The sequence below is a fragment of the Mustela nigripes genome, chromosome 13 (assembly GCF_022355385.1).
Source record: "Mustela nigripes isolate SB6536 chromosome 13, MUSNIG.SB6536, whole genome shotgun sequence".
NCBI classification, from domain to species: Eukaryota; Metazoa; Chordata; class Mammalia; order Carnivora; family Mustelidae; genus Mustela; species Mustela nigripes.
The window spans coordinates 19117369-19140484 of NC_081569.1; the positions used below are offsets into that span (position 1 = coordinate 19117369).

At 43.3% G+C, this 23116-nt stretch overlaps 2 protein-coding genes and 1 long non-coding RNA gene across 8 annotated transcripts in view; 1 reads left to right on the plus strand and 2 right to left on the minus strand.

The window, feature by feature from the left end:
• Positions 1-7477: 7477 nt before the first annotated feature.
• Positions 7478-18341, minus strand: TM2D3 (TM2 domain containing 3). 2 transcript variants are annotated; one of them, XM_059371686.1, is made up of 6 exons: positions 18213-18341; positions 17643-17735; positions 15714-15871; positions 11993-12167; positions 9710-9785; positions 7478-7815 (listed from the first exon to the last, which is right to left on the minus strand). In XM_059371686.1, the coding sequence occupies exons 1-6, from the start codon at positions 18301-18303 to the stop codon at positions 7650-7652; spliced, it is 759 nt and encodes a 252-aa protein (XP_059227669.1). In that variant the 5' UTR covers positions 18304-18341; the 3' UTR covers positions 7478-7649. The 2 variants fall into 2 exon arrangements, with proteins under 2 accessions (XP_059227669.1, XP_059227670.1); XM_059371687.1 differs by lacking the exon at positions 17643-17735.
• A 40-nt stretch (positions 18342-18381) lies between these two features.
• LOC131999106 (uncharacterized) lies at positions 18382-23085 on the plus strand. Of its 3 annotated transcripts, XR_009399019.1 has the most exons (3): positions 18382-18682; positions 22103-22195; positions 22588-23085. It is a non-coding gene; the product is annotated as an uncharacterized LOC131999106 (long non-coding RNA). The 3 variants fall into 3 exon arrangements; XR_009399020.1 differs by lacking the exon at positions 22103-22195; XR_009399018.1 differs by lacking the exon at positions 22103-22195 and having other exon boundaries at positions 18382-18483.
• Positions 20029-23116, minus strand: part of TARS3 (threonyl-tRNA synthetase 3) — a 60996-nt gene continuing 57908 nt past the window's right edge. For 2 of the 3 annotated variants that reach the window (XR_009399017.1, XR_009399016.1), the window contains 2 exons: positions 22373-22487; positions 20973-21056 (listed from right to left, as the gene is read on the minus strand). Coding sequence is in view for 1 of the 3 variants with exons in the window: in XM_059371688.1 (XP_059227671.1) it covers positions 20908-21056; positions 22373-22487 (264 nt within the window). In the remaining 2 variants the exon portion in view is untranslated. Of the gene's footprint in view, positions 21057-22372; positions 22488-23116 lie in introns of all 3 variants that reach the window. The other variant, XM_059371688.1, reaches the window with a different exon arrangement.

Here is a 23116-nt window from a genome sequence, read left to right on the forward strand (position 1 = left end):
TGCCAGTGTTGAGTCTGCCAAAGAAGGAGGAAGTTGGGACTGACTGTGTGGTAAACAGGAGGAGGCACGTATAGGGCTGTTGTCTCAGACGTCCAACCCCTTGTCCTTAGGAAGTTCGGTTTCAGGCAAACTCCTTCAGGCGCTTTCTCATTTAAGAGTGTCTTACCAGTGGAGGAAAGATGATAGAACAAGGACGGACAGAGGGCAGGTTGCATACTGTGAGTGAAGGGCAGGGTAAGGTTCTTAGAACTCTAACACATACAGGACATTCCCAGCTGTGAAGTTCCACAGTGTCTACCTCTGCTCAATACACTTCAAATGTCACGAGGGAACTGTGCTATAGGATGTACTCATGACAGGGATGCGTCTGTGTAAAGCTGGAAACTGTGGTTCCTGTCTGTGTTGAAATCATGAAGTGTCGCATACAGGGCCCTGACAGGTGTTCATAGGAAAGTATCTATTCAGAGAAACTACTACAGGTGGATCCTCATTCATAACAGTGTCTTCTCCTTTGAGGAATGAAGATATAACAAGGACGGACTATGGACACTTTAGGTATTGTGAGTGAAGTGCAGGCTATGGCCCTAGGCCTCCCAAACACATATTGGATGTACAAGACCTGTGGTCACCCACACTCTGTTTCTGTGTTGAAAACGCTTCAAACCTTGTGAGGGAAGTGTGCTTTAGCAGGGATTCGTGGCTGTGTTGACTCTGTCAAAGAAGGAAGCTATTGGGACAGACTGTGTGGTAAACAGGAATAGGAGCGTATAGGGTTCTAGTCTCAGACGTCCATCCCCTTGACCATAAGAAGTTCTGTTTCAGGCAAACACCTTCAGGAGGATTCACATTTCTGACATTGTCTTTCCAGCGGAGAAAAGAAGAGAGAACAAGGACGGACAGTGACAGGTTGCATACTGTGAGTGAAGGGCAGGGTAAGGCACTGAGGCCTCTAAGACATATACTGGAAGTTCACCACCAGTGATGTTCCACAGTGTCTACGTCTGCTCAAAACATCTCAAATGTTGCGAAGGTACTGTGCTACAGGACATACTCATGACAGGGTTGCGTCTGAGTAAAGCTGGAAGCTGTGGGACCTGTGTTGAAATCATGAAGTGTTGCATAAAGGGCCCTTACAGGTGTTCATAGGAAAGTATCGATTCAGGGAAACTACTTAAGATGGATGCTCATTCATGACAGTGTCTTCTCCTTTGAAGAATGAAGATAGAACAAGGACGGACTATGGACACTTTAGATGCTGTGAGTGATGTGCAGGCTAAGGTGCTTAGGCCTCCCAAACACATATTGGATGTGCATGACCTGTGGTCATCCCCACTCTGTTTCTGTGTCAAAAACGCTTCAAACCTTGTGAGGGAAGTGTGCTTTAGCAGGGATTCGTGACTGTGTTGACTCCGTCAAAGAAGGAAGCTATTGGGACAGACTGTGTGGTAAACAGGAATAGGCGCGTATAGGGCTCTAGTCTCCGACGTCCATCCCCTTGACCATAGGAAGTTCTGTTTCAGGCAAACTCCTTCAGGCGGATTCTCATTTCTGACAGTGTCTTTCCAGTGGAGGAAAGAAGATAGAACAAGGACGGACAGAGGGCAGCTTGCATACTGTGAGTGAAGGGCAGGGTAAGGCACTGAGGCCTCTAAGACACATACTGGAAGTTCACCTCCAGTGATGTTGCACAGTGTCTACCTCTGCTCAAAACACTTCAAATGTCACGAGGGAATTGTACTCTAGGACATACTCATGACAGGGATGAGTCTGTGGAAAGTTGGTAGCTGTGGGACTTGTCTGTGTTGAAATTATTAACTTTGCACACAGGGCCCTTACAGGTTATTCATAGGATGGTATCTGTTCGGGGAAACGACTTCAGGTGGATACTCATTCATAACAGTGTCTTCTCCTTTGAGGAATGAAGATAGAACATGGATGGACTATGGGCACTTTAGGTACTGTGATTGAAGTGCAGGCTATGGCGCTTAGGCCTCCCAAACACATATTGGGTGTTCACGACCAGTGGTCATCCGCACTGTCTTTCTGTGTCAAAAACGCTTCAAACATGGTGAGGGAAGTGTGTTTTAGAAGGGATTCATGGCAGTGTTGAGTCTGCCAAAGAAGGAAGCTGTTGGGACTGACTGTGTGGTAAACAGGAATTGGCATGTATAGGGCTGTTGTCTCATACGTCCAACCCTTTGTCCTTAGGAAGTTCGGTTTCAGGCAAACTCCTTCAGGCGCTTTCTCATTTATGACAGTGTCTTTCCAGTGAGGAAAGAACATAGAAAAAGGACATACAGAGGAGAGGTTGCATACTGTGAGTGAAAGGCAGGGTAAGGCTCTTAGAACTCTAACACATACAGGAAGTTCCCACCTGTGAAGTTCCACAGTGTCTACCTCTGCTCAATACACTTCAAATGTCACGAGGGAACTGTGCTATAGGACGTACTCATGACAGGGATGCGTCTGTGTAAAGCTGGAATCTGTGGGACCTGTCTGTGTTGAAATCATGAAGTGTCGCATACAGGGCCCTGACAGGTGTTCATAGGAAAGTATCTATTCAGGGAAACTACTACAGGTGGATCCTCATTCAAAACAGTGTCTTCTCCTTTGAGGAATGAAGATATAACAAGGACGGACTATGGACACTTTAGGTATTGTGAGTGAAGTGCAGGCTATGGCACTTAGGCCTCCCAAACACATATTGGATGTGCAAGACCTGTGGTCATCCACACTCTGTTTCTGTATCGAAAACGCTTCAGACCTTGTGAGGGAAGTGTGCTTTAGGAGGGATTCGTGGCAGTTTGAGTCTGCCAAAGAAGGAATCTGTTGGGAATGACTGTGTGGTAAACAGGAATAGGAGCGTATAGGGTTCTAGTCTCAGACGTCCATCCCCTTGAACATAAGAATTTCTGTTTCAGGCAAACTCCTTCAGACGGATTCTCATTTCTGAAGTGTCTTTCCAGTGGAGGAAAGAAGATAGAACAAGGACAGACAGAGGGCAGGTTGCATACTGTGAGTTTGTTTGTCTTTAAATACCTAGAGGTTAACATCACAGCCTGGCTACTAGCTGTAGTACTGGTTCCTACATTTTCCCCCTTTCTCATCATCTCATGCTTGGTACCACTTTTCTTTTGCTGTGAAATGAGTTCTTTGATTAGCAGCAATTTTGTGTGAAGGCTGTGGGAGGCAAATTCACATCCAGATTATGTGTTCATACATACCCTCCAGGCAGTTGCCATTTCTTTTTTAAAAACCAGCTTTCTTGAGATATAATTTGTATACCATAAAGTTCACCTGCTGAAATGTGACTGGCTTTTTACTAACACCATAGTTTTGAGATTTATCTGCGTTATGGCGTGTATCAGCTCTTCGTTCTTTCTATGACAAATATTCTGCTGTATGGATATACATTTGTGTATGCGTTTTTCTTTAATTGATGGATACTTGGGTTGTTTCCACTTTTTGACTATTAAAAATAATCCTGCTATGAACAAGTTTTTGTAATGGGCACACGTTTTCCTCGTCTTCGGCGTCTATACCCAGGAGAACTGCTGAGTCACGTGGTAACTCTGTTTTAAAAATTTAAGATCTTCCAAACTGTTTTCCAAAGTGGCTACAATCATTTTACATTCCCGTCAGCATTGTGAGAGGGTTCCGATTTCTCCACCTCTTCACTGATACCTATCATTGTCTTTAAAAAAAAAAAAAAAAAAAAAAGATTTTATTTGACACCGAGAGAGAGAATGAGAGAGAGAGAGAGATAGAGGAGAAGCACAAGCAGGGGGCACGGGAGGCAGAGGGAGAAACAGCTTTCCCGCTAGGCAGGGAGCCCAACATGGGCCTTGATCCCAGGACCCGGAGATTATGACCTGTGCCGAAGGCAGACCCTTAACTGAGCGAGGCACTCGGGTGCGCTGACCGACTTTTGATTATAGTCATCCTAGTGGGTATGAAGTGGTGGGCCATTTCTTGTGTTCTTGTATAATGTGGGCAACTTCATGATACCATGTGAATAAATTCCCTTATTTTTCTCCTCTGAGCCGTTTGAAAGTCCTACTTTGTGTTCTATTCAATGTTCTGTGGCCTGACAGCCAGAGGGAAGGCAACTGAATTACCTTTGCTAGAGTACCTAGTCTCTGGTCTCTTGACCAAGATTTTCTACATGTTTCTCTTCTCATTAGGAAGTGCACTGCACGACTCATGGAAGTCATCTTGGGCTTGGGAGCCTTTCTCTGGTTCAGTGTGGGACCCCCAAGTACTGGCTGTTCAAAAGCCCCCTCCTGTCTGTTCCCAGCAGCCCTTTCCACTCCCCTCTGCAGTAACAGGGGAAGGACTAGGATAGTCCCCTTCCCCGAATCGGTCTGTTTCTCTTGCCAGTCAGTTCCTGGATTTTGAGGACTTACCAGGATGATTTGCAGGAGTAGCCTGGCATACTTGAGCCAGACATTTGGTTGTCTTTTTCCTTGTTTGCTGATGGGTTTTGTTTTTTGCAGGAAGGAAGTGCCAGTTTTTACTAGCTCGTGTTTGCGTCATCAGGCATTTTTTTGAAAGGGAGCTGTTGTAAGCCGGCTGCACTCCACCACTTTATCCAGACATTCCTAGCAGTACTTTTAGGGATTTGGCTTACTCCCAGAGATCCTCCATTATTCACTCTTTGAACAGTCACTGTGCACCTACTGTGTGCCAGGTGGGGACCACAATGGGGGCTCTAGCACAGAACCAGAGCCCCGCCCCATAGAGCCTCTTACTTAGTAAATTATGTCCAAAAGTCTCAATCAAAGCTTCCTTATTTTGCATAAAAATGTGTTTGTAGAAGATAATGTAAACACTCCAAATTGAGATATTTATACCAAACTCATCCAGGTCACAAAATTAACTTAACACAAAATTAACCCCCTACCATTCTGTGACCCTTCCAGGAGATACAGCATGGACAGAAAGGAAGCTTCAGAGCAGAAAGGGAAGGAACCTGCCTTCATTTTTAAGGTCCTGATGCTGCATTTGAGAAGCTGTATCAGATATAGTTCATTTTCCACTCTTTGCTTACGGGAGGAGTTAAAATCATTTGCAAATTCCTTAGCTGATGAGATGCCAAAAATAAATGCAATTCTGGCAGAAAGTATTAAAGACTGTGGCAAAGAGAAGACAGTTTAAGATCTTGAAATATTAAGATGTTTTTTAAAAAAATCCCTTTTTATTAGCACCATAAACCAGAGCTGTTCCTCAGCAATTTGCAGAAACCAGATTAACATGGTGCTACAGCCAAGATTTACTCAAAGCCCAACTACTGCACACTGCCTCCCAGCAGACACCTCAGCTGCACTCCCTTGAGGAGCTCAAGTCCTGCGGTACCTCCTAGGCACCCACGGCATTAACTCAGCCAGCAAATATTTGTGAGCCTTGGTGTGCAAGCTGTGCTCTGGACAACGGGGGAGACAGAAATAAAGAATACAGCACCTGCCCAGGCGGAATTACGAAGGTGAGTGGTAGAGCTCTGCCAAAGCAAGAGATTCTTATGATGAAGTAGTGACATAAGGCATGCCGCAGTGATAAATTCTGAATTTCCAGAGAAACGTCAGTAGAGGGCGATGACTGATACAGTCTTACCTGTTCGGGATTTAACACTCCCTAATAGGAGCTCACAACACACAAGCCCAGAGACTGAAGGTCAGACCCAACAATGACCTTTTTGTTGCCAGCAGAGGTCCATGGAATTTTCTAGAGATCACACCCACCCTCTCTGGTGCCCTTGGAAAGTCTAGTGTTTTTTTTGGTTTTTGGTTTTTTTTTTTAGGGGCCATGTATGAACTCATCATTCACAAATCTGTTTAAACTGCATTTGGAAATCTCTTCCTTTTCTTGCTAGTTCTCTGTCACGGAGGTCATCAGCTCCACCAAATCCTGGATAGCAAGCATCCCTGATTTGCTTATAGTTTCTAGGTGCCCAAGACCATCCCCTTCTAAAAGTTTATCAGCATCTGAGAGCAATTTCATTTCTATGTCTCCTTTCATAGATTCTGAACCTTTCAAACACTGAAACTTCATCACCAAGCTCAGGGCCCAAAGCCATAAAGATGCTCAAATGGCAAAGTAGCTGCTACCCACCTCCCCGAGAGCACTGAGCAAAGCCGCTGATTCCCACCGCTGCCCTGGCTCCTCATGGGCTAGCTCTACAGGGCAACGTCGGCAAGCCTCTTCTGTATAGAGCGAATTACAGAGGAGATTCAGGGGAACATTCTTACATGGTTAGCAAGGAAGCTGCTTCCTTGTTGGAACAGAAGCCTGCTGAAGAAGGAGCAACTCAGCCCAGAGTCTCGTGTACCCATGACGGATGAGAAAATGTGTCTGCCTTGGAAAAGAAAGGTCTGTGCAAACTAGGCTGCTCCCATCTGAAGCACGGCCCACGCTCTGCGCCCCTGCTTGCGTTCCTAGCCACAGTGGAAATGTACCACCTAGTGACCAGGGCTGGAACTGTCACTCAACTAGCCCGAGAAAACCCTCCTGAGAAGAGATTCTGAGCTGGCAGGTTACTACACCAAAGCGGTTCAGCTCCCCTGTAGTTTATAGGTAAACTGCAATTAATAATCTTGTGAAGAAATTATGCCTTTTTTTTTCCTAGGAGATTTACAAAAATATGCTAAAAAATATTTCATAGCTTCTGGATCTGATAGGCTGGTTAAGCCTTCTACTTATTAACACAGATATTTAAAAGCAATACTCAGATACTCTAATTTGAAAGGAAAATGCTAAGAATTTTTCAATGTTTCAAAGGAAACCTTAAATAAAATGCATTTGAAATAACTGTCTTTCCATGAAAGGGTCTACAACAGATTTATAAAGACTCAAAATATTTTTCACACTGAAACACACTGTTCAACACTTCCACTGTGTGTCAATGAGCCAGTCAACTGTGTTGAATCTGTTGAAATGGAGTAAGGCTCTGAAAAATAAACATTGTACCTCAGAGCTGTTACAATTACTTGATTCCGTCTTAATACAGAACACAGATCTATACATACTTCTTAAAGGAACCTGTAGTTTTATTAACTTTCCAGTACTCTTGCAAATACTTTACTAACAAAATTCAAACCAGAGCAACTACACACAAAAGTTTTGCAGTTTACTTCAAGCGTCATATATAACGACCAGGCTAGATACGGTGCACCCGAAAACTTACAGAAGGAAGTCCGGTAGAGAACTTTATTTAGCTGAAGAATAAAAACACATTCCACTTTCTGCAATCGTGAATGAAAATCTTTTCAAGGCTGGAGATCCAAGTGACATACCGACTTAATCTAACACTGAAGTCATAGGAATTAAGTAGATTTTCAATCACTGCAGTTTTGTTCTAGTTTAAATACGTTCATATTTTTTACACTTGATCTTTGCCAAAAGGCCGAGAAGCGTTAAGTTTCAGTTTTTCACAGAAAAAAAAATAAATTTCAGGCAAATAAAAACAAATTGCAGACAAGCATGGTTTTTTGTTTTGTTTTTTGTTTTGTTTTATTTTATTTTACCTTCATCAAGGCAGGCAAAGTACAGATGCTGTACATTAAAAACATACAAATACATTAGTTACAGCACAACAACTCCTACCAGCAAAGAGACTTCAAAGCACTGCTCCTCTCTGAAGCACATAACCATGGCTAAATGTACAAAGAGCCATCTGCTGGTCCCACGTAGCCAACGCCAATCAGTAAGACATCTATCAGCGTCCATATGCCCAGGCCGCCAAAGCTGAAGAGCTTGCCGAGGCCTTCCCGCCACTGGCCCAGGTAGAAACGGTCGGCTCCAAACCCACCGAGGGTGATGCTGCAAGAGCAAAGGGTTATGGGAGGGGAGTCCAGCAGCCACCCGCCGGCCACAGCCAGCTGTGGCTCGATACCAGCACGAAGTCATGCATGTGAAAGGTCCTCAAACGATCACAACCCTTCGTGAGGGCACAAACATCTACTTCCCAAATTCACAGCACCAAATAATCATGGGCAGAAAGACTAAATGTCAAAGGTAAACATAAAATTTTTTGCCCTACTGAAATCTAATGTTTCTCTTTTAAAGAAAAGTAATCCATCCCTCTCATTGCTTTCGAGTCTTGAAAATGGCACGTGCAAGGGAACAAAGCGGGGAGCCAGTTCAACCAACAGGACACAAACATGGAGTCCGGAGGTGGGGTCGCGAGGAAGCCCACCACCACGAGCTGCCCCAGATCAAGTCATCTGAACGCTGTCAGTCATCTCCAAAAATGGAGTGTTAAGAACAAGTGACTCTTAAGGTTCCTTCAAATTCTAAGATCTAACACTATTCGGACGACTTCCCATTGTACTTCTTTTAAGCTTCTTACATGGAACATTTCCAAACATATAAAAAGTAAGAGGTGAAGAGAATAGTAGCCCCAACCCGGCTCCACCACTGATAAGCATGTGGCCAGCCCTGCTGTGTCTCTACGCCCCCCGCCCCTGTGTCAGAGTACTTTGAAGCAAACCCTGGCCATTATCCCATTCAGTGAATGTTCTGAAAGAAACTGTGTTGAGCTCTAAAAAGAAACCAGTACCACGGTAACTTGAGATGTGAAGCGTCGAGGGGGAGATGGATGACAGTTGTACAGGAATTATCTAACTTTTCTGTAAGCCTCAGGTTATTCCAAAATAAAAAGATTATTTTAAAAAAATTCAAAAGTCCATTGTTCATTTTCATTTGAACCACTGCTGACAAAACGATGGCTAGTTATCAAATCTCATTTTTGGTTTATCAAATTTTCTTCCTTGGACTACTCTTTTACCTCCAGTTGGGCCTTCCTGCCAGGCGGGCTCTGCCCCTCCCCAGCCCAAACCCTAAAGCAGTGCTGTTCAACAAGGGGCACCTTGGGAGTCTCTGAAGACATTTTCAATTGTCACCCCGTGTAGTGCCAGAGGTACCTAGCCAGTCGAGTTCAGAGAGCTGCTAACTGCCCTACTGGCCCCACAGCAAAGAATTACTTGGACTGGATGTCATCAGTGACAAAGGTGAGAAACCCTTCGAGTGTCACACTACGGCCCACAGGGTCTCAGGCTCTAACACCAAACCTTCAACTGTAGATGCCCTAACTTTTAAATTAGTGAATAACCAGCATCACACCTGCCCTTCCCTCTGGGGGTAAGAATTGGTAGTTTTTCCCCCCAAACTGTTGAAAAGTTTAACAAATTCAAGCACATTTTTATGTTAAAATTCTAAGTCTACAGTTATCTCTGGATGGTGAAATTAGAGGTGATTTTTCATGCTTTATTTTATCTCAATTTTTCCAGTTTTTAGGATGGAGTATATGTTAGTTTTTATAATAAAGGATGAAGTTACTAAAAATTAAAACTATAAATCATAAACCCACCTATTTTAAATAGTATATACCATGTTACTGACTCACAGTACACTCAGGATGGGAAACCCTGACTGGTTCTAATCTGTAATAATGACTCCAATGGGCATCTTTAGAACGTGCAGACATCTTGGGAGAAAAGCAAACATCCTGCCATTAATGTCCATGAAGGTACTGGTCTGATCATCTAAATAACTTCCTGCAGCCATATTTCCTAGGACCTCCCTCACACAATGAAAGAATCTAAGCTTTCTAAGTTTCTCTAAGGAGAGACTCGGCTGAGCTCAACATCTGGAAGATTCCACTACTCCCACGAAACCCGAAAAGCATCCTTAACTTACTCATAGCCAAGCTCACCTCAGAGCCAGAGCAGTAGACCACTTATAACCTCCAGTCCAGTTGCAGTACAGCATCTTTGGAAAAGTACGGTTACCTTAAAAAAAGGGAAAACACTCGGTATAAAAATATTCTTACAAAGAGACCAGAGGCCCTGTAATTTAAAATCTAAAAGTCAACTCTCTCTACAGTAAGTAAAGTTTGCTACAGTGAATGGTAAAAAGTTATTCCTTACTATCAATAAGCATATACTTAATGCTTAAGTCCGTTAAGTAAGGGTTACAGCTCTAAGTACGGGAAGCTATCAGGACTTAGGTGAAGTTTAGGGTAAACAAAACGGTGTGGTCTTATTTATCAAACAGATAAATCAAGCAATGGGGAAAGGAGACAGAGCTCAGCCCAGGCACACAGAAACACTTCTTGTGGGACACAGGGCACACACAGATTGGAGACAACTGGCTATCCCTGTGGAGAAAAAAGGAGACCTGAGTCTACTTCACAACATACACTGAAACCAATTACACGTGGATTACAGGCCTCTCAGTGAAAGAGCAAACTTCCAACTTTTAAAAGAAAATATAGGAAATAAAAAGGCTATGGTTAAAAAAAAAAAAAAAAGTCAAGCTCTATCCAAAAGATACCCCAAAAAAGTGGGGGAGGGGAGTTATTTAAAATCTGGGAAAGAATTTTAGGCACACTAAAAGGTTATTATCCAAAATATAAAAGAATTCCCAGAAATTTTTAAGAAAAAGACCATATTTTTGAATATTAAGTATTGGAAAGCATGTGCATCAAGAACAGTTATGCACCAATGGTGGCAAGATAAACTGTTCAAGCATTTTGGAAAATAATCCATGCTAGAGAGTATATCACTAGACATGCACCTGTACACGTGCAAGCAGGAGGTATGTACAAAAACTCTAAAGAGCACCACAGCCTGGAGAGCAAAAAACTGTAAATAACCCAAATACACAGAAGAAACTATGATGGAATCTTACAATGGATTATTATACAGAAGCAAAAAACAATAAGTAAATAAGACACATGGATCATCTTAGAGCCATAATGTTGAAAGGAAAAGAGAAAGGACAGACCATAAACAGACTACTATTTGACAGAAGTCTAAAACACACCCTACTGACAAATGTCTCACATGCTATTATTTACATGTGCTAGAACTACACAAAATGTAAAGAAAAGCAAATGATCAGAAAGTTCATTCACAAGTGGTCCCCTCTGGAGAGCAGCTGGGGCAAGCCGGGGCAGGAGAGCCCTCAGCTGCGATGCCAGCACGCCACTCTCATCGGCTGTCTGGGGAAAACGTTACTAAGACATGTTATGCTTTATACCGTACGCACTCTTCTGTTAGCAAATACTACATTTTAAAAGATACGAGAATGGCATATTTTCTGGATTTTTTTTTTAAACTTTTTTTTTAAATTTCATTTATTTGTCAGAGAGAGAGAGAGAGGGAGAGAGAGTGAGCACAGGCAGACAGAATGGCAGGCAGAGGGAGAAGCAGGCTCCCTGCCGAGAAAGCCTGATGTGGGACTCGATCCCAGGACGCTGGGACCATGACCCAAGCCGAAGGCAGCTGCTTAACCAACTGAGCCACCACGTCCCCTGGATTTTTTTTTTTTTAGTTCACTGAGTTTATTTTTTATCTTTCAGTGGACACACCATGTTATATAAGTGTCAGGTGTACAACACAGGAAGCAATTCAACAACTCTGTTACGCCACGCTGGCCACAAGTGTAGCTAGAATCTGTCACCACTGAGTTTATTAATGAAGCCTGCTGTAACCAGAAAGTACCAATAAATGTTTCTGATTTAAACAGTTCAAATTTGGGGCGCCTGGGTGGCTCAGTCACTTAAGCATCTGACTCTTGGGTTTCGGCTCAGGTCGTGATGTCACAGTGCTGGGAATGAGCCTCACATCGGGCTCTGCACTTCTTTCTCTTTCCTCACTCACGCTACCCCTCTCTCAAATAAATAAAAATCTTAAATAAATAAATAAATAAATAAATAAATAAATAAATAGGGGCACCTGGGTGGCTCAGTCAGTTAAGCGTCTGCTTTTAGCTCAGTCACAATCCCATAGTCCTGGGATCAAGCCCCACACTGGAAGCCTGCTTTTCCCTCTGCCCCTCACTCTGCTCGTGCTCAATCTCACTCTCTCAAATAAAAAAAATAAAATCTTTAAAAAAATAATTTAAATTTCATTCTCAAACTGCTAATTAAAGTTCCATACATAAGCTTAAAGAAAAGTGTTTTGCTCATGAATTTCCTTGAACTCCAACTCACCCAGGCAATGAATGTGGTCCCGCACGGTGCAGTTGGCCATGTAACGCTGCCGGGGACAGGACACCGTCATGCAGCTGGTGGAATTGGAACACTCATAATCCGTTTCTGGAAGCTGCCAGCAAAACCTGCAAGTCATGTTGATGATAAAGTTCTTTTGGGATTTGAAGTCTTGATCCTGTATGCCAAAGGACACAGAATGAATCAATCATAATAGTTCATTAATATGTCAATAATAATACACGGCACAAAGATCCTAAAAGACTTGTGAATAATACCACAGCAGAAGGTGGGAGGAAAATAGGTACGAAACCAGTATGTATACAAAACAAACGTATATGGCAGGATCCTATCATCATAAAAACATACGCCCCAAAACATATATGCCTAAGGGAAAAAATCTACATAAATTTACATCAAAATAACAAAGGTTATTCCAGGATGGTAAGCGTATTTTACCACTTTCACTTGGCCAAATTTTTCATAATTGAGCATGGGCTAAATTTTTCATCATGAGAATGGGTATAAAAAGAAGTTAAGGGAAAATGTATTTTATCAAGCTCCAGAGTCACAGGGAGCTGGAAGGACAGATGTACATCCATTCAAGGTCACTGAGCTGCCAGTTATGTGCAGAAACCCAGTCTGGTGCTCCCAAAAGTACAACACATGGGCTGGTGGCCGAGTCTCAAATCCTCCCTAATATCCTCACCGGGGCCCAGGACCTCTTGGCCGCTACTGCTACTCACACCTTCACTCAGTATCATCAACAAACAGGTCACTCCAGAAAATCACTCTCCACTCTGAAAGAGACTCAACAAATGTTCATCGCTGACGCTACACTTTTAAGACTGTAGATTTTTTTCACTTCAATTTAAAAAATCATTATTTTGTTTTCTCTTGTAAAAGTAGCACATGCAACATGTTGCACCTTTGGAAATTACAGGAAAAAGTCTGTAACCTCTTTAAAGAGAACAACTTTTTTTTAAAAAAAGATTTTATTTATTTGACAGAGAGAGAGAGAGATCACAAGTAGGCAGGGAGGCAGGCAGAGAGAGAGGGGGAAGCACAGAGCCTGATGCGGGGCTCAATCCCAGGAACCAGGACCCAATCCCAATCCCAGGACCCTGGGATCATGCATGACCTGAGCCGAAGGCAGAGGCTTCAACCCACTGAGCCACCCAGGCGCCCCTAGAGAGAACAGATTTTAATCTTTCACTTTTAATTCCTATAATACAGATTTATGTAAGTACAATTTTGAAAGTATTTTATATCCTTTTTTCCCACTTGACATTATAACGTAATAGTTTTCAAAATCATTTTTAAATGGTCAGTCATCTCTGAAGTATTAATTTACTAATTTTTCTGACCAGTGCAAAACTGCATTTATGAGTAACACCCGAACTGGGGAGGCACCATTTGATTTAGGCAACTCCCTCCCTGAAACAGCTGTCATTACTAAAAACCCTGAACCCATGGGAAAGCATTACACCCGCTTCAGATACACTAGCAGTCTGACAGCTTCTCCGAGTAATGCAAAGCAACATTTCTGACAAGCACTTTTCCAGCAGACATCAACTGGCTGGACAGTTACCACCGTAACTGGAACAAGAGGGATCGGACATGGCAGGGGATGCAGGGTTTTTATATTTCTTTCTATAAAAGAATCCAGGTCAGATTCCCTTAGCCTGGGGGGTCCTTATTCAGCATGTCCAGAGAAGGCTAGAAGAGTTCTTTTTTTTTTTTTTTTTTTTTTGCCACTTAGGTTCAGAAGAACAGGAGGCAGGGAGGCACCTGAGTGCGTGCACAGGTAGGTGAGTGAAAATAAGCATCTGCACGCTTGCACCGGATGGTCGGATGATTCCTTCTGGAAATGGTAACTTATTTACCAAGAAGAGACCCTACAGATCTTTATAAAACAAATGAAGAAAACACACGTGACTTGCCCTGGCTTACCAGGCAACAGCAGTCCCAGCATGCTCTAGGCAGCCAATTCACATATTCTCCTGCTCTCCACTTTCAAGACAGACCACGCTCTCTTGGGCACATTTCCAAGTCCTACCCCTGAGGACAGGGTACCTGGGCTTTGACAGTGACTCAGGGTCACTGGCCAGGAGATGTGAAAGCTCCTGGAAGAGGAGGAGGAGGAGAGAAAAAGTCCCACCCAGGACACACCTCGGCCAGGGGCAGAGGACGGCAGCAGGCACCATGACCGAGGAGTTCAGAAACTTCCCTTAAGCTCTGCAACTTCTCTCTACGTTTGTTATTTTTTCTATCTTCTGCTATTTCCTACTAAATGAAACAGTTTATGTTGGGAACATCTAAACAATGAAGAAACTGAGAATCCTGTCTCACTCAGTAACCAGTGCTGGGAGTGAACATCAAAGCCTGCTGAGGAAAACCACAATTCTGGAAAAGTTCCCCCGGACCGTCATAGTTTTCTCATTCTTCACGGAGTACCTACTATCTGTCAGACCCATGAGATAACATTTTTAACTTTTTCACTGGAGTATAGCTGACACACAGTGCTACACTAGTTTCAGGTAGAAAGAACATTTTTAAAAGCCTTCAAATTAGTTAAGTTTCACTATCAGGAAACTAGGGAGAATACTGTATGCAAGATTCAGCCACAAAGACTAATAATTCAAGGGCAGTCAAGAACACCATCTGGCACTGAAGCTCAATTTTCCGATGTGCTTATACAAAATATAAAACAGCAATACTTAAATTCCTGAAAACTAAATTCAGACACTGACAGCACAAAATCTTATTTCCCCTTTGAAGTCAAGTCTTCCTTCCCCCTCACAGATACTAGACTTCAGCAGGAAAATTACAGAAAGAGTATAAGGGTGTAAGAAACTTTCCAATCAGGCCCTGCACAGACCAAGTTCCAAAGACTAGAGCCCTGTTCAAGTGACAGAAACACCAGGACTACCAAGTCAAAAGAGGTCTGCAAGAGAAGATGTTGGTTTCTTCTTCCACGATCATTTCCCAAAAGTAGGGTTTCACAGAAACACTTTAGGAAAAGCTGTTCTGGGCCCATCTGCTCATTTCTCTCATTTAGCAAGACAGATTAATAAGCCACACACTAGTTTTGGCAAGGCCAAGAGTAAAACACTACTTCACTAATCATTTCTACACTTCCTCTCACCCAGCAGGTGAGTACAATAGAGGGAGTGTGCAATAATTTACCCACTCCAATTTAAAAATGCAGGTACCTGAGTCTCCCTGCCCTACGCACAGTTAGCAGGCCTAGGGCTGGTTCCAGGAGTGATTCTAAAGGCAGCTAGAGTTAAGCAGCTTGGAAGCAGGCATCCCTAGAGCACTCAATGGAACACCAACTAGTAAAGCCTTCTTAGGCCCTTTCCTCTCTGGCAAAATATCAAGAGATAGGATACAGGTGTGATGACTGTAATAGGGTCATTTCTAATAGGCAACAGTGCACGTGAGCCTTTTCTATTTCTGACTTTCTGTAAGGAGTCTGATAATTGCTCCAATTTCCTTTGTCAAGAAATGGCCATCTGAACCCTGGTTACCAAACCTCACCTGGAAATGGAAGCTTCAGTCTTCTGATCACGTTACTTTTTGCTCCTAAAATATTACCTGTGGAATGCAGAGCACTCCCTTCGCTCTCTTTCAGGATTTCCCCCACGGTCAAGTCTAAACTGTAGTTAGAGCTTGAGGTTTACAATGAGTTTATTTCAAATTAGTAAGTAGCAGTACTTACAACACAGGTAACAGAAGGTTTGACCGTGCAGTCAAAGGTGACAGGTTTCCCATAGACACAGGAGAAATTTGTCTTGCATTCTACACAGTCTGCAGGAAGTTTGCTACACAAACCATTACTTGGACACTTCATCACATAAGGTGGGATATCAGTACTTTCTGTGAAAAGTAAGAGAGAAGCTTATTCTCATATAACATTGATCAGCACCACAGGAAAAAACAATTTCCTAGGGTAAGGGACACGATTGCTAGCAATGAAATACTGCGCTGGAATGGAAAATGACAAGGTTGGAGTCAGAGACACCTGCAATTAAAGCAAGGTTCTGCCACCAAGTTGTATGAGCCGGAGCAAGAGTTCAACAGCTAAGTACAAAGAATTTAATTACTGCCCCCCAAAGAACATGAAAATCAAAGGTACTTATGTACATACAATGTACACACAAAGTTGGATGTAAGTTTGGGCCTCAAAAAAATCTACTCTGTAACAAGATGAAAAATTAAGGCTTAGAGAGGGTAAGGTTTGTTCATGATCACAGAGTGAAAAAACTGGAACCGTGACCCAAATCTCTGTTTCTAATCCAGTATTCTTTTCATCTGAATTCATGGATTTGGTAATCACAACACTGACCCTCCAAAGTAAATCATTCAGTACAACAGGGTACCAACTTAAGAAAATGTTCTCCATCATTATTCTACACTGGTACTTCAAAAAGCCTTAATTTGCTAGTACCACTTACAGTTTTATACTACCCATGTCCAACACATTTCTTCATATTAATAACTTGTTCAATGGGTTCTAATTTTTTTCCCAGACAACCTTACCAGGAGGACAATTTATTTTTATCAATTAAGAGAACGATCATTTCCAGGTATTCCTGGGGGAAGAAGAGATGCTTTCAAAAATGTCCAAAAGAATAAAAAACTCCTGTGCTTACTCTATAATCTGTGCTTTAAAATTCAAGTATGGGGGTGCCTGTATTGCTCAGTGGGTTAAGCCTCTGCCTTCAGCTCAGGTCACCATCTCAGGGTCCTGGAATCGTGCCCCACTTCGGGCTCTCTGCTCAGCAGGGAGCCTGTTTCCCTCCCTCTCTCTGCCTGCCTCTCTGCCTACTTGTGATCTCTCTCTGTCACATAAATAAATAAAATCTTAAAAAAAAAAAAATTCAAGTATACTCCCGTCTTGTAGTAGTCTTAACATCCAATCAGTAAAATACCTCTCACTTTCAATTCATTCTAATAATGAAACTTTAAAGGGATGAACTTTAAAGGGATAAAGACAAAGGTCCTGTTTAGCAAAACACACTAAGACTCATTTAAAACTGATCCAACTTAGTCACTGAATTACATAGTCAATTCTGCAAAATAACATTTTTCTTTTCTTTTACTCTGATTACGTGGCTGAAGTTGGACACTTAGAAATCACAAAGCCAAAATGACTTTAGAGGGCCAGGCTAACTTCACCACCTTCAAGATGAAGAAAGCGATGCTGAAGGGTTGAATAATTTGCTCAAGCTCCCAGTAGCTCAAGCACACCTAGAGTCCCAGTCTTACTCTGTCTGTGATCCTTCCATTTCACACAGCCTTGGGAGGAGCCTCTCATGCCCAGGAATGATGGGGCTTAAGAAGAAAAAGAAATTTTCTAAGGGGAAAGAAGCACTAAGGTCGAAGGTGATCTTGATGAACGAGGCGGAAAAATAATAGATAGAAATGAGGAATGGGGAACTAGAAAAAAAAGATGAGGCTGGAACGTCAAAAGGTATTGCAATATCAAGACAGTCTACAGAAAAACATCTGTGGGTCTGTCTTTAGTTCACGTAACCTGAAATACAATAAAAATTTCAAAAAAACCAGAAAGTTATTTTATCTGAAAGAAGAAAGAAACCACTAGATATAAATATACATATTTACTAGAATAGAAAATGTCTAGTACCTGCTGCCCTGGGAACTACTGTGAAAGTACGTGTTGGGCCCGGATCCTTTATTGACTGAGCCAGCGGCTGCGACTGCTCTAAATTTAAGGATCCTACAATTAGAGAAACGTGTTATCCTGGGATAGGAAAACCTTGGTTTGTGTGGTTGAGAGGCAAGGTCCACACCAGGCCAACAACTGCTCATGAACACCTCACAGCTTGACTGCCCAGAAAACTAAACAAAGAAACGCCAATGGGGTCGACACCAATTTGGATCGATGGGCAACGAGGGAACAAAGCATCGTATCGGGTTCCAGGTCTGCTTCCCCCGCCGACACCGGAGCCCTCGGTCCCCCACGCCAGGGCTCATTAGCTGAGTTCGACTAATGAACCGGGGTCCTTGAGGGGAGGCGCGGCCGCGGAGAAGGCGGCCAGGACCCCCAGAGGACCGAGCAGCAGCGACCTGCAGCCCCGCGCCCGGCACTCAGTCTCCGCCCTCCGCGCGGGCCTAGCGCGGACGCTCCCAGCAGCTCCCCGGGGCCTCGCTACCGCTCAGCCCGACCCCGCGTGGACCCCGGCCTTTAACTCACCCCCGCCCGACAAGATGTAGAACTGGGAGAGGAACAGCAGCACCGGGCACAGGCGGCGCAGCGCCCGCAACGGGACCGCCGCAGCCGCCATGTCGCCGGCGCGCGCACTTCCGGGCAGGGAGGCGTGACTAGGCGGAGGGGCGGGGCGCCGGCGCGGGCCGTGGGGGCGTAAGCAGGCGCGGCCCCGGGAGCCCAGGGCGCAGGCGCATAACCAAGGCCGCGCGGGGTCTGCGGATCCGCGGCGGTCGCGGTCTCCGCTGCTGGGATGGAGGTGAGGGGCCGCGATGCTGTGAGGTTGTTTGAGTTCCCCACGGACGAGGCGCTCCCTTCTCCTTCCGTGGCTCGCGACTGGGGGAGGTCACCCGGGACCGAAACTCTGCATTGAGGTGGCTGCAGTCAGAGGCGCGCAGATTGGGAAGTTGGCCATCATGTATATAGAGAGGTTGAGAACTGCTCGGTACTCTGCGCAGGTGGGGATGATGTATTTGACTGCATATCGAGACGGTACTTGTTTGCATATGAAGAAATTGTGGCACAACCCCAGTAAGGGACATGACACCCCCCCGCCCCCAACCCCGCGCTGTGACAGGCAGCCCCAAAGGACGCCACCCTTTTCTGCGTTGCGGACCTGCTCAGTGCCCAGCTAGCCTTTTCTGTGGTCAGCTGTGGGTGTCACGACTAGCCAACTCTTTAAAGACGGCTTCCAGAAATTTCCTTCGAGCCCGGGAGAGGACAGTAAATATACCTGGCAAGTATTCAGGTCCAGAGGTACTGGGACGAGAACCCTGGGATATGAAAGGAGGGTCCAAAGCACGGGCCCCTCCTTGGAGAAGGCCAGCCTTGGGGAGGGGAGCTGCAGCCCCAGGCCTCTGGCTCCCTGTGTGGTCAAATGGCCGATTGCGCCTATTTTCGTCAGAGCCTACTTTGTCCTGTGATGCTGATTTGCCTTCCTCCTTCCCACCCACCTGCCACAAGATTCTTTTGGGGAATCTGACTCCTCACTCCTTCACTAGCAGTTTTGATGAATGAAGAGAATATACTGAATGGTGTCTGGCACACAGTAAGCCCTCAATAAGTATTACCTTAAAAATTATATCACACAGTTTGCACCTCTTCGTACCATACAGGTCTGATACATAATACAGTTTTGTTTACTAACTGTTTAAGATGCTAAATAAAAAAGGTGTTGAGAAGAGAGAGCATGTCTTAGATTCATTTTGAATTCCACAGCGTCTAGCCAGATAAAGTGCCCAATAAATACTTATTGATTGGTAGCTAAATTCTCTATAGGCATAAAGCTATTTGAATTTTGGAACGGAGTGAAGGAAACTCCATTTAAGATGGAACCGGAGGCCAGAGGGGGAGCTCTAGTGCCCTATCATTCCTAATGGACTACAGAATTGTACTACAAGACAGGCACCTTGCATCCCCAGCAGGAGGACCAAAGATTTTCTCTTTGCGGGGGTGACAGCCCAGCCAATGAAAAGCCACTACACTTCAACTCCCAGTTTAAGCTGGTGGACTTTTTGTTTATAACAGCCCTTCCCAACTCCCCCCTGCCCCCTTCACTCTGTGAAAGAGCGGCCTTCTCTCCTTTGTTTTCCAGACTTGTCTATGGTTTTGGGATAGCTTACATGTCTCAAAATAAAATTATCTGCCTTTCCCAAATGAACCCATTTTTGCTGGTAAAATAATGGACAGTTTTATTTTTAAGGTTAACCGTGTAAATCAGTAGAATATCATCTCATGAAAAAAGTAATCTAACTCTAGGGGAGCAGCTTACTGTGGTATAAGCTTATAGCTGAAGTACTGGAAACACTGTGTGCTGCCTTTTATTTAAGAATTTATTTTTTCTACAGATGAACAATTGTCAATTAGAAGCATTAAAACCCAACTCTTAACCTATACTCCAAACGACAGTAGATTCCACAACACTGAATTTGAGGTTCTGAGTCCTTTGTCAGTAATCCAATATTTAGTACTAGCTGCTGCTTTTGTGGCTGTTGGTTAATTAAAACAAATTAAGTGACGATTCCAGTTTTGGAGAGAAAGTTTTCATGTGAACTTTAGTAAAACAACTGTAAAAATACCTGAGATGTATTGTCCTAGAAAATAAGATTTTCCCTTATATTTAAAAAGGCTTTGCAGGTTTTAATTTGAAGACTACTTTTTGAAAACTACAATGTCAGTAATGACCTAATCTTCATATCCTAGTATTACCCTCTTTCAATAAATAACATTTCCCACTTAAGGCTCTCAAGGCATTTGGGAAATTAAGAATTTCCCAAGCTTGTCCTCGTATTGTCCTCAGACACATTAATGAACTAAACTTTTATATCAGCTACTCATTCATTGTCTCCTTTCTCACCATGCCCATCAGTGAGTCAAAAGTTCTTAGAAGGGACGCCTTGGTGGCTCAGTTGGTTAGGCCACTGCTTTTGACTCGGGTCATGATCCCAGGATCCTGGGATCGAGTCCCACATCAGGCTCCTTGCTCAGTTGGGAGCCTGCTTCTCTCTCTGCCTCTGCCTGCTTGTGTTCTCTCTCTCTCTCTCTGAAAAAAAAAAAAAAAAAAAAAAAAAAAAAAAAAAAAAATCTTAAAAAAAACGTTCTTAGAAGTAGTACTACCAGTAAAGAAAAATGCATTTTTAGGGGTCAAAACAAGGTTATACAGAAGCAAGTACAGAAAAGAACTTCAAAAGTCTTCCTCAGCATTTAGTGTACGTGATTTCTTGAGATTCTTCAACTTATCAATGGCAGAAGCTACAGAAACCTCTCCATGAATTTTGTTGTCTCTTGTTCGAACATTTACAGCATTATTTGTCTTTTCCTTTTCTCCAACCACTGTGGAAAAGAAAGGGTAATAAACACATTTTAAATAAGTGATTTATTAAATATCAAGTCAACAGTCATACGACACGTTTTACTGAGTTCTTCTTCAGTATTAATCCCTAATTATCAATCTAATGCCATGAAATCATCCTGTGATAGTATGTTTCTTGAGAGAAGGAATGACTTCTAATCTCCTCTCCTTTTGTCCACGTGCATGAACACATATTGTGATCTTGGGGGTACAAAATGGAGCAGGGAGGTCTCACAGAGCCCCTGACTCTATGGGTAGGCACCAGACCCAGGCCCACCAGACAACCAAAATTTTCTGGAATGTACGTAGAAAGTTTGGTGCCCCTTACTGTGGGATGATGCAGGCTTGTCTCTTGCCATGTGGAAGGAAGAAACTGGTGACCAGCTAAGGGGAATATAGTGGATAATCAAGAGAAGCATAAAGAACCATAAAGAAAGTAGGAGCTAGAAATGAGGAAAACAGTCCTGATAAAGGTTAAGTAACTTCCTCCAGTTACTCTTCTAATGGTCTGGCTATTTAATTCTACCATCTGTGTCATGAGGTATCTCATTACCCTTCCAGTAAATTCTATCTTTGTTTAAGTCGGTGTGAAAGTTCTGTCACCAGAAGGAGCCTGATTGAAACATCCCAGTATCTACTACACAGTCAAACACTTTCAATGTGTATTTACTTTACCTTTTAGAGAATCACTCAGCTTACTGGAGATAACAATATCATGCCTGGAGGCAGCCAGGATCAGCTTCTCTTGATTTCCAAATCATTTTAAAGTCAAAATTTTAGATGCGGCATCCAAGTACTCACATGTCTTAAAAACACTTTTTCACTTAAATTCTTTTCTTTCAATCACCTTAAATTTGGCATCTTTCCCACTGATTAATCCCAAAGATTTGTAATAAATCAGAAAAGCAAGGGAGGATATTTGAGGCCTGTCACATAAAGAGTGTAATTCTACAGATGAAATCATTTTCACATTTTTTTTCTTTGTTGAGTTGAGATGTTAACTACTGCTAGTGATATCATCCCACAGGACTCGTGTGAGGTTTTACAACTCTTCTTCCAGCAAACCACAAAGAGTATTTAAGAACAACTAGGAACACCGTGGGCTGTTCTTTGTGGACAGGTAATAAATTGTCATAATCACATAGTTGTACCATATTCATGTAGTTATACCATTCCCATGGTTATACTATACTCACGTAGTTTATACTATGTTCAGAGAGTTAAACCATTTTGGTTTTTTGGAGTTAAAGTGGAAAAAAAAAACCCAAGCATATGAGAAAATATAAACTTATGTTACCCAAAATAAAATTATACTGAGCCAGTTGTGCATTTCGTATTTTCTTATTTAGCGTACAGCTATGATCTAAGTCAACGTCGGCCATGAACCCTTCTTCAAAAAATGCCCTGGATACCTACAAGAAAATAAAACACTTCCATTATGACGATATTTATGGTAGCCAGCCTCTGAGATGACCCACAGGGTATTCACATCTTGTGTCGTCTCTGCCACAGGGTACCAGGTGGCTCTATGCAACCACAGAGAAGGGCAGGAGTGATGAAGCATCACGCCCGAGATGAAGCCGAAAGACTACAGCTTCCACCTCTTCAACATCACTCCCTCTGGGGAAACCAGCTGCCGCGTTGGGAGGATACTCAGGGAACCTCTGGAGAAACCCCCCAGGGTGCAGAACTGAGGCTTCCAACACTGATGATGCAAGTGAGCCCCCCAAGGAGGGAGCCTGGGCTGGCAGTGCAAACCGAGGCCCTGAAGGGGCCCTGAGCCAACAGCACTCAGTCTCGCTGCTCCCAGATTCTGACTCGCAGAAACTGGGTCATAATAAATGTTTGCTGTCTCGGGCTGCTGAGTTTTGGAGTTCTCTGTTACACAGCAACAGACAAGTGCTCTTCCTTAAGAGAGTCCTGTGGAAAAGAATAACTTAAATAGGAGAGGTTTTAAGAGCCCAATTTCTCAAAAACATTAAGAAATAAAGTAGTTCTGACCCAGCTGCAGAGATGTGACTCAGATGTTACTCTCAATTAT

What these genes read in the sequence shown, in the direction of transcription:
- TM2D3 (XM_059371686.1), bottom strand. Translation starts at nt 18,303, where the DNA reads ATGGCGGCTGCGGCGGTCCCGTTGCGGGCGCTGCGCCGCCTGTGCCCG. An exon ending in GGACCACATTCATTGCCTGG is followed by an intron (nt 9,786 to 11,992) that starts GTGAGTTGGAGT and finishes CCTTTTTTTAAG; the next exon opens with GTAACCGTACTTTTCCAAAG. An exon ending in TCTACTGCTCTGGCTCTGAG is followed by an intron (nt 7,816 to 9,709) that starts GTGAGCTTGGCT and finishes TTGCTCTTGCAG; the next exon opens with CATCACCCTCGGTGGGTTTG.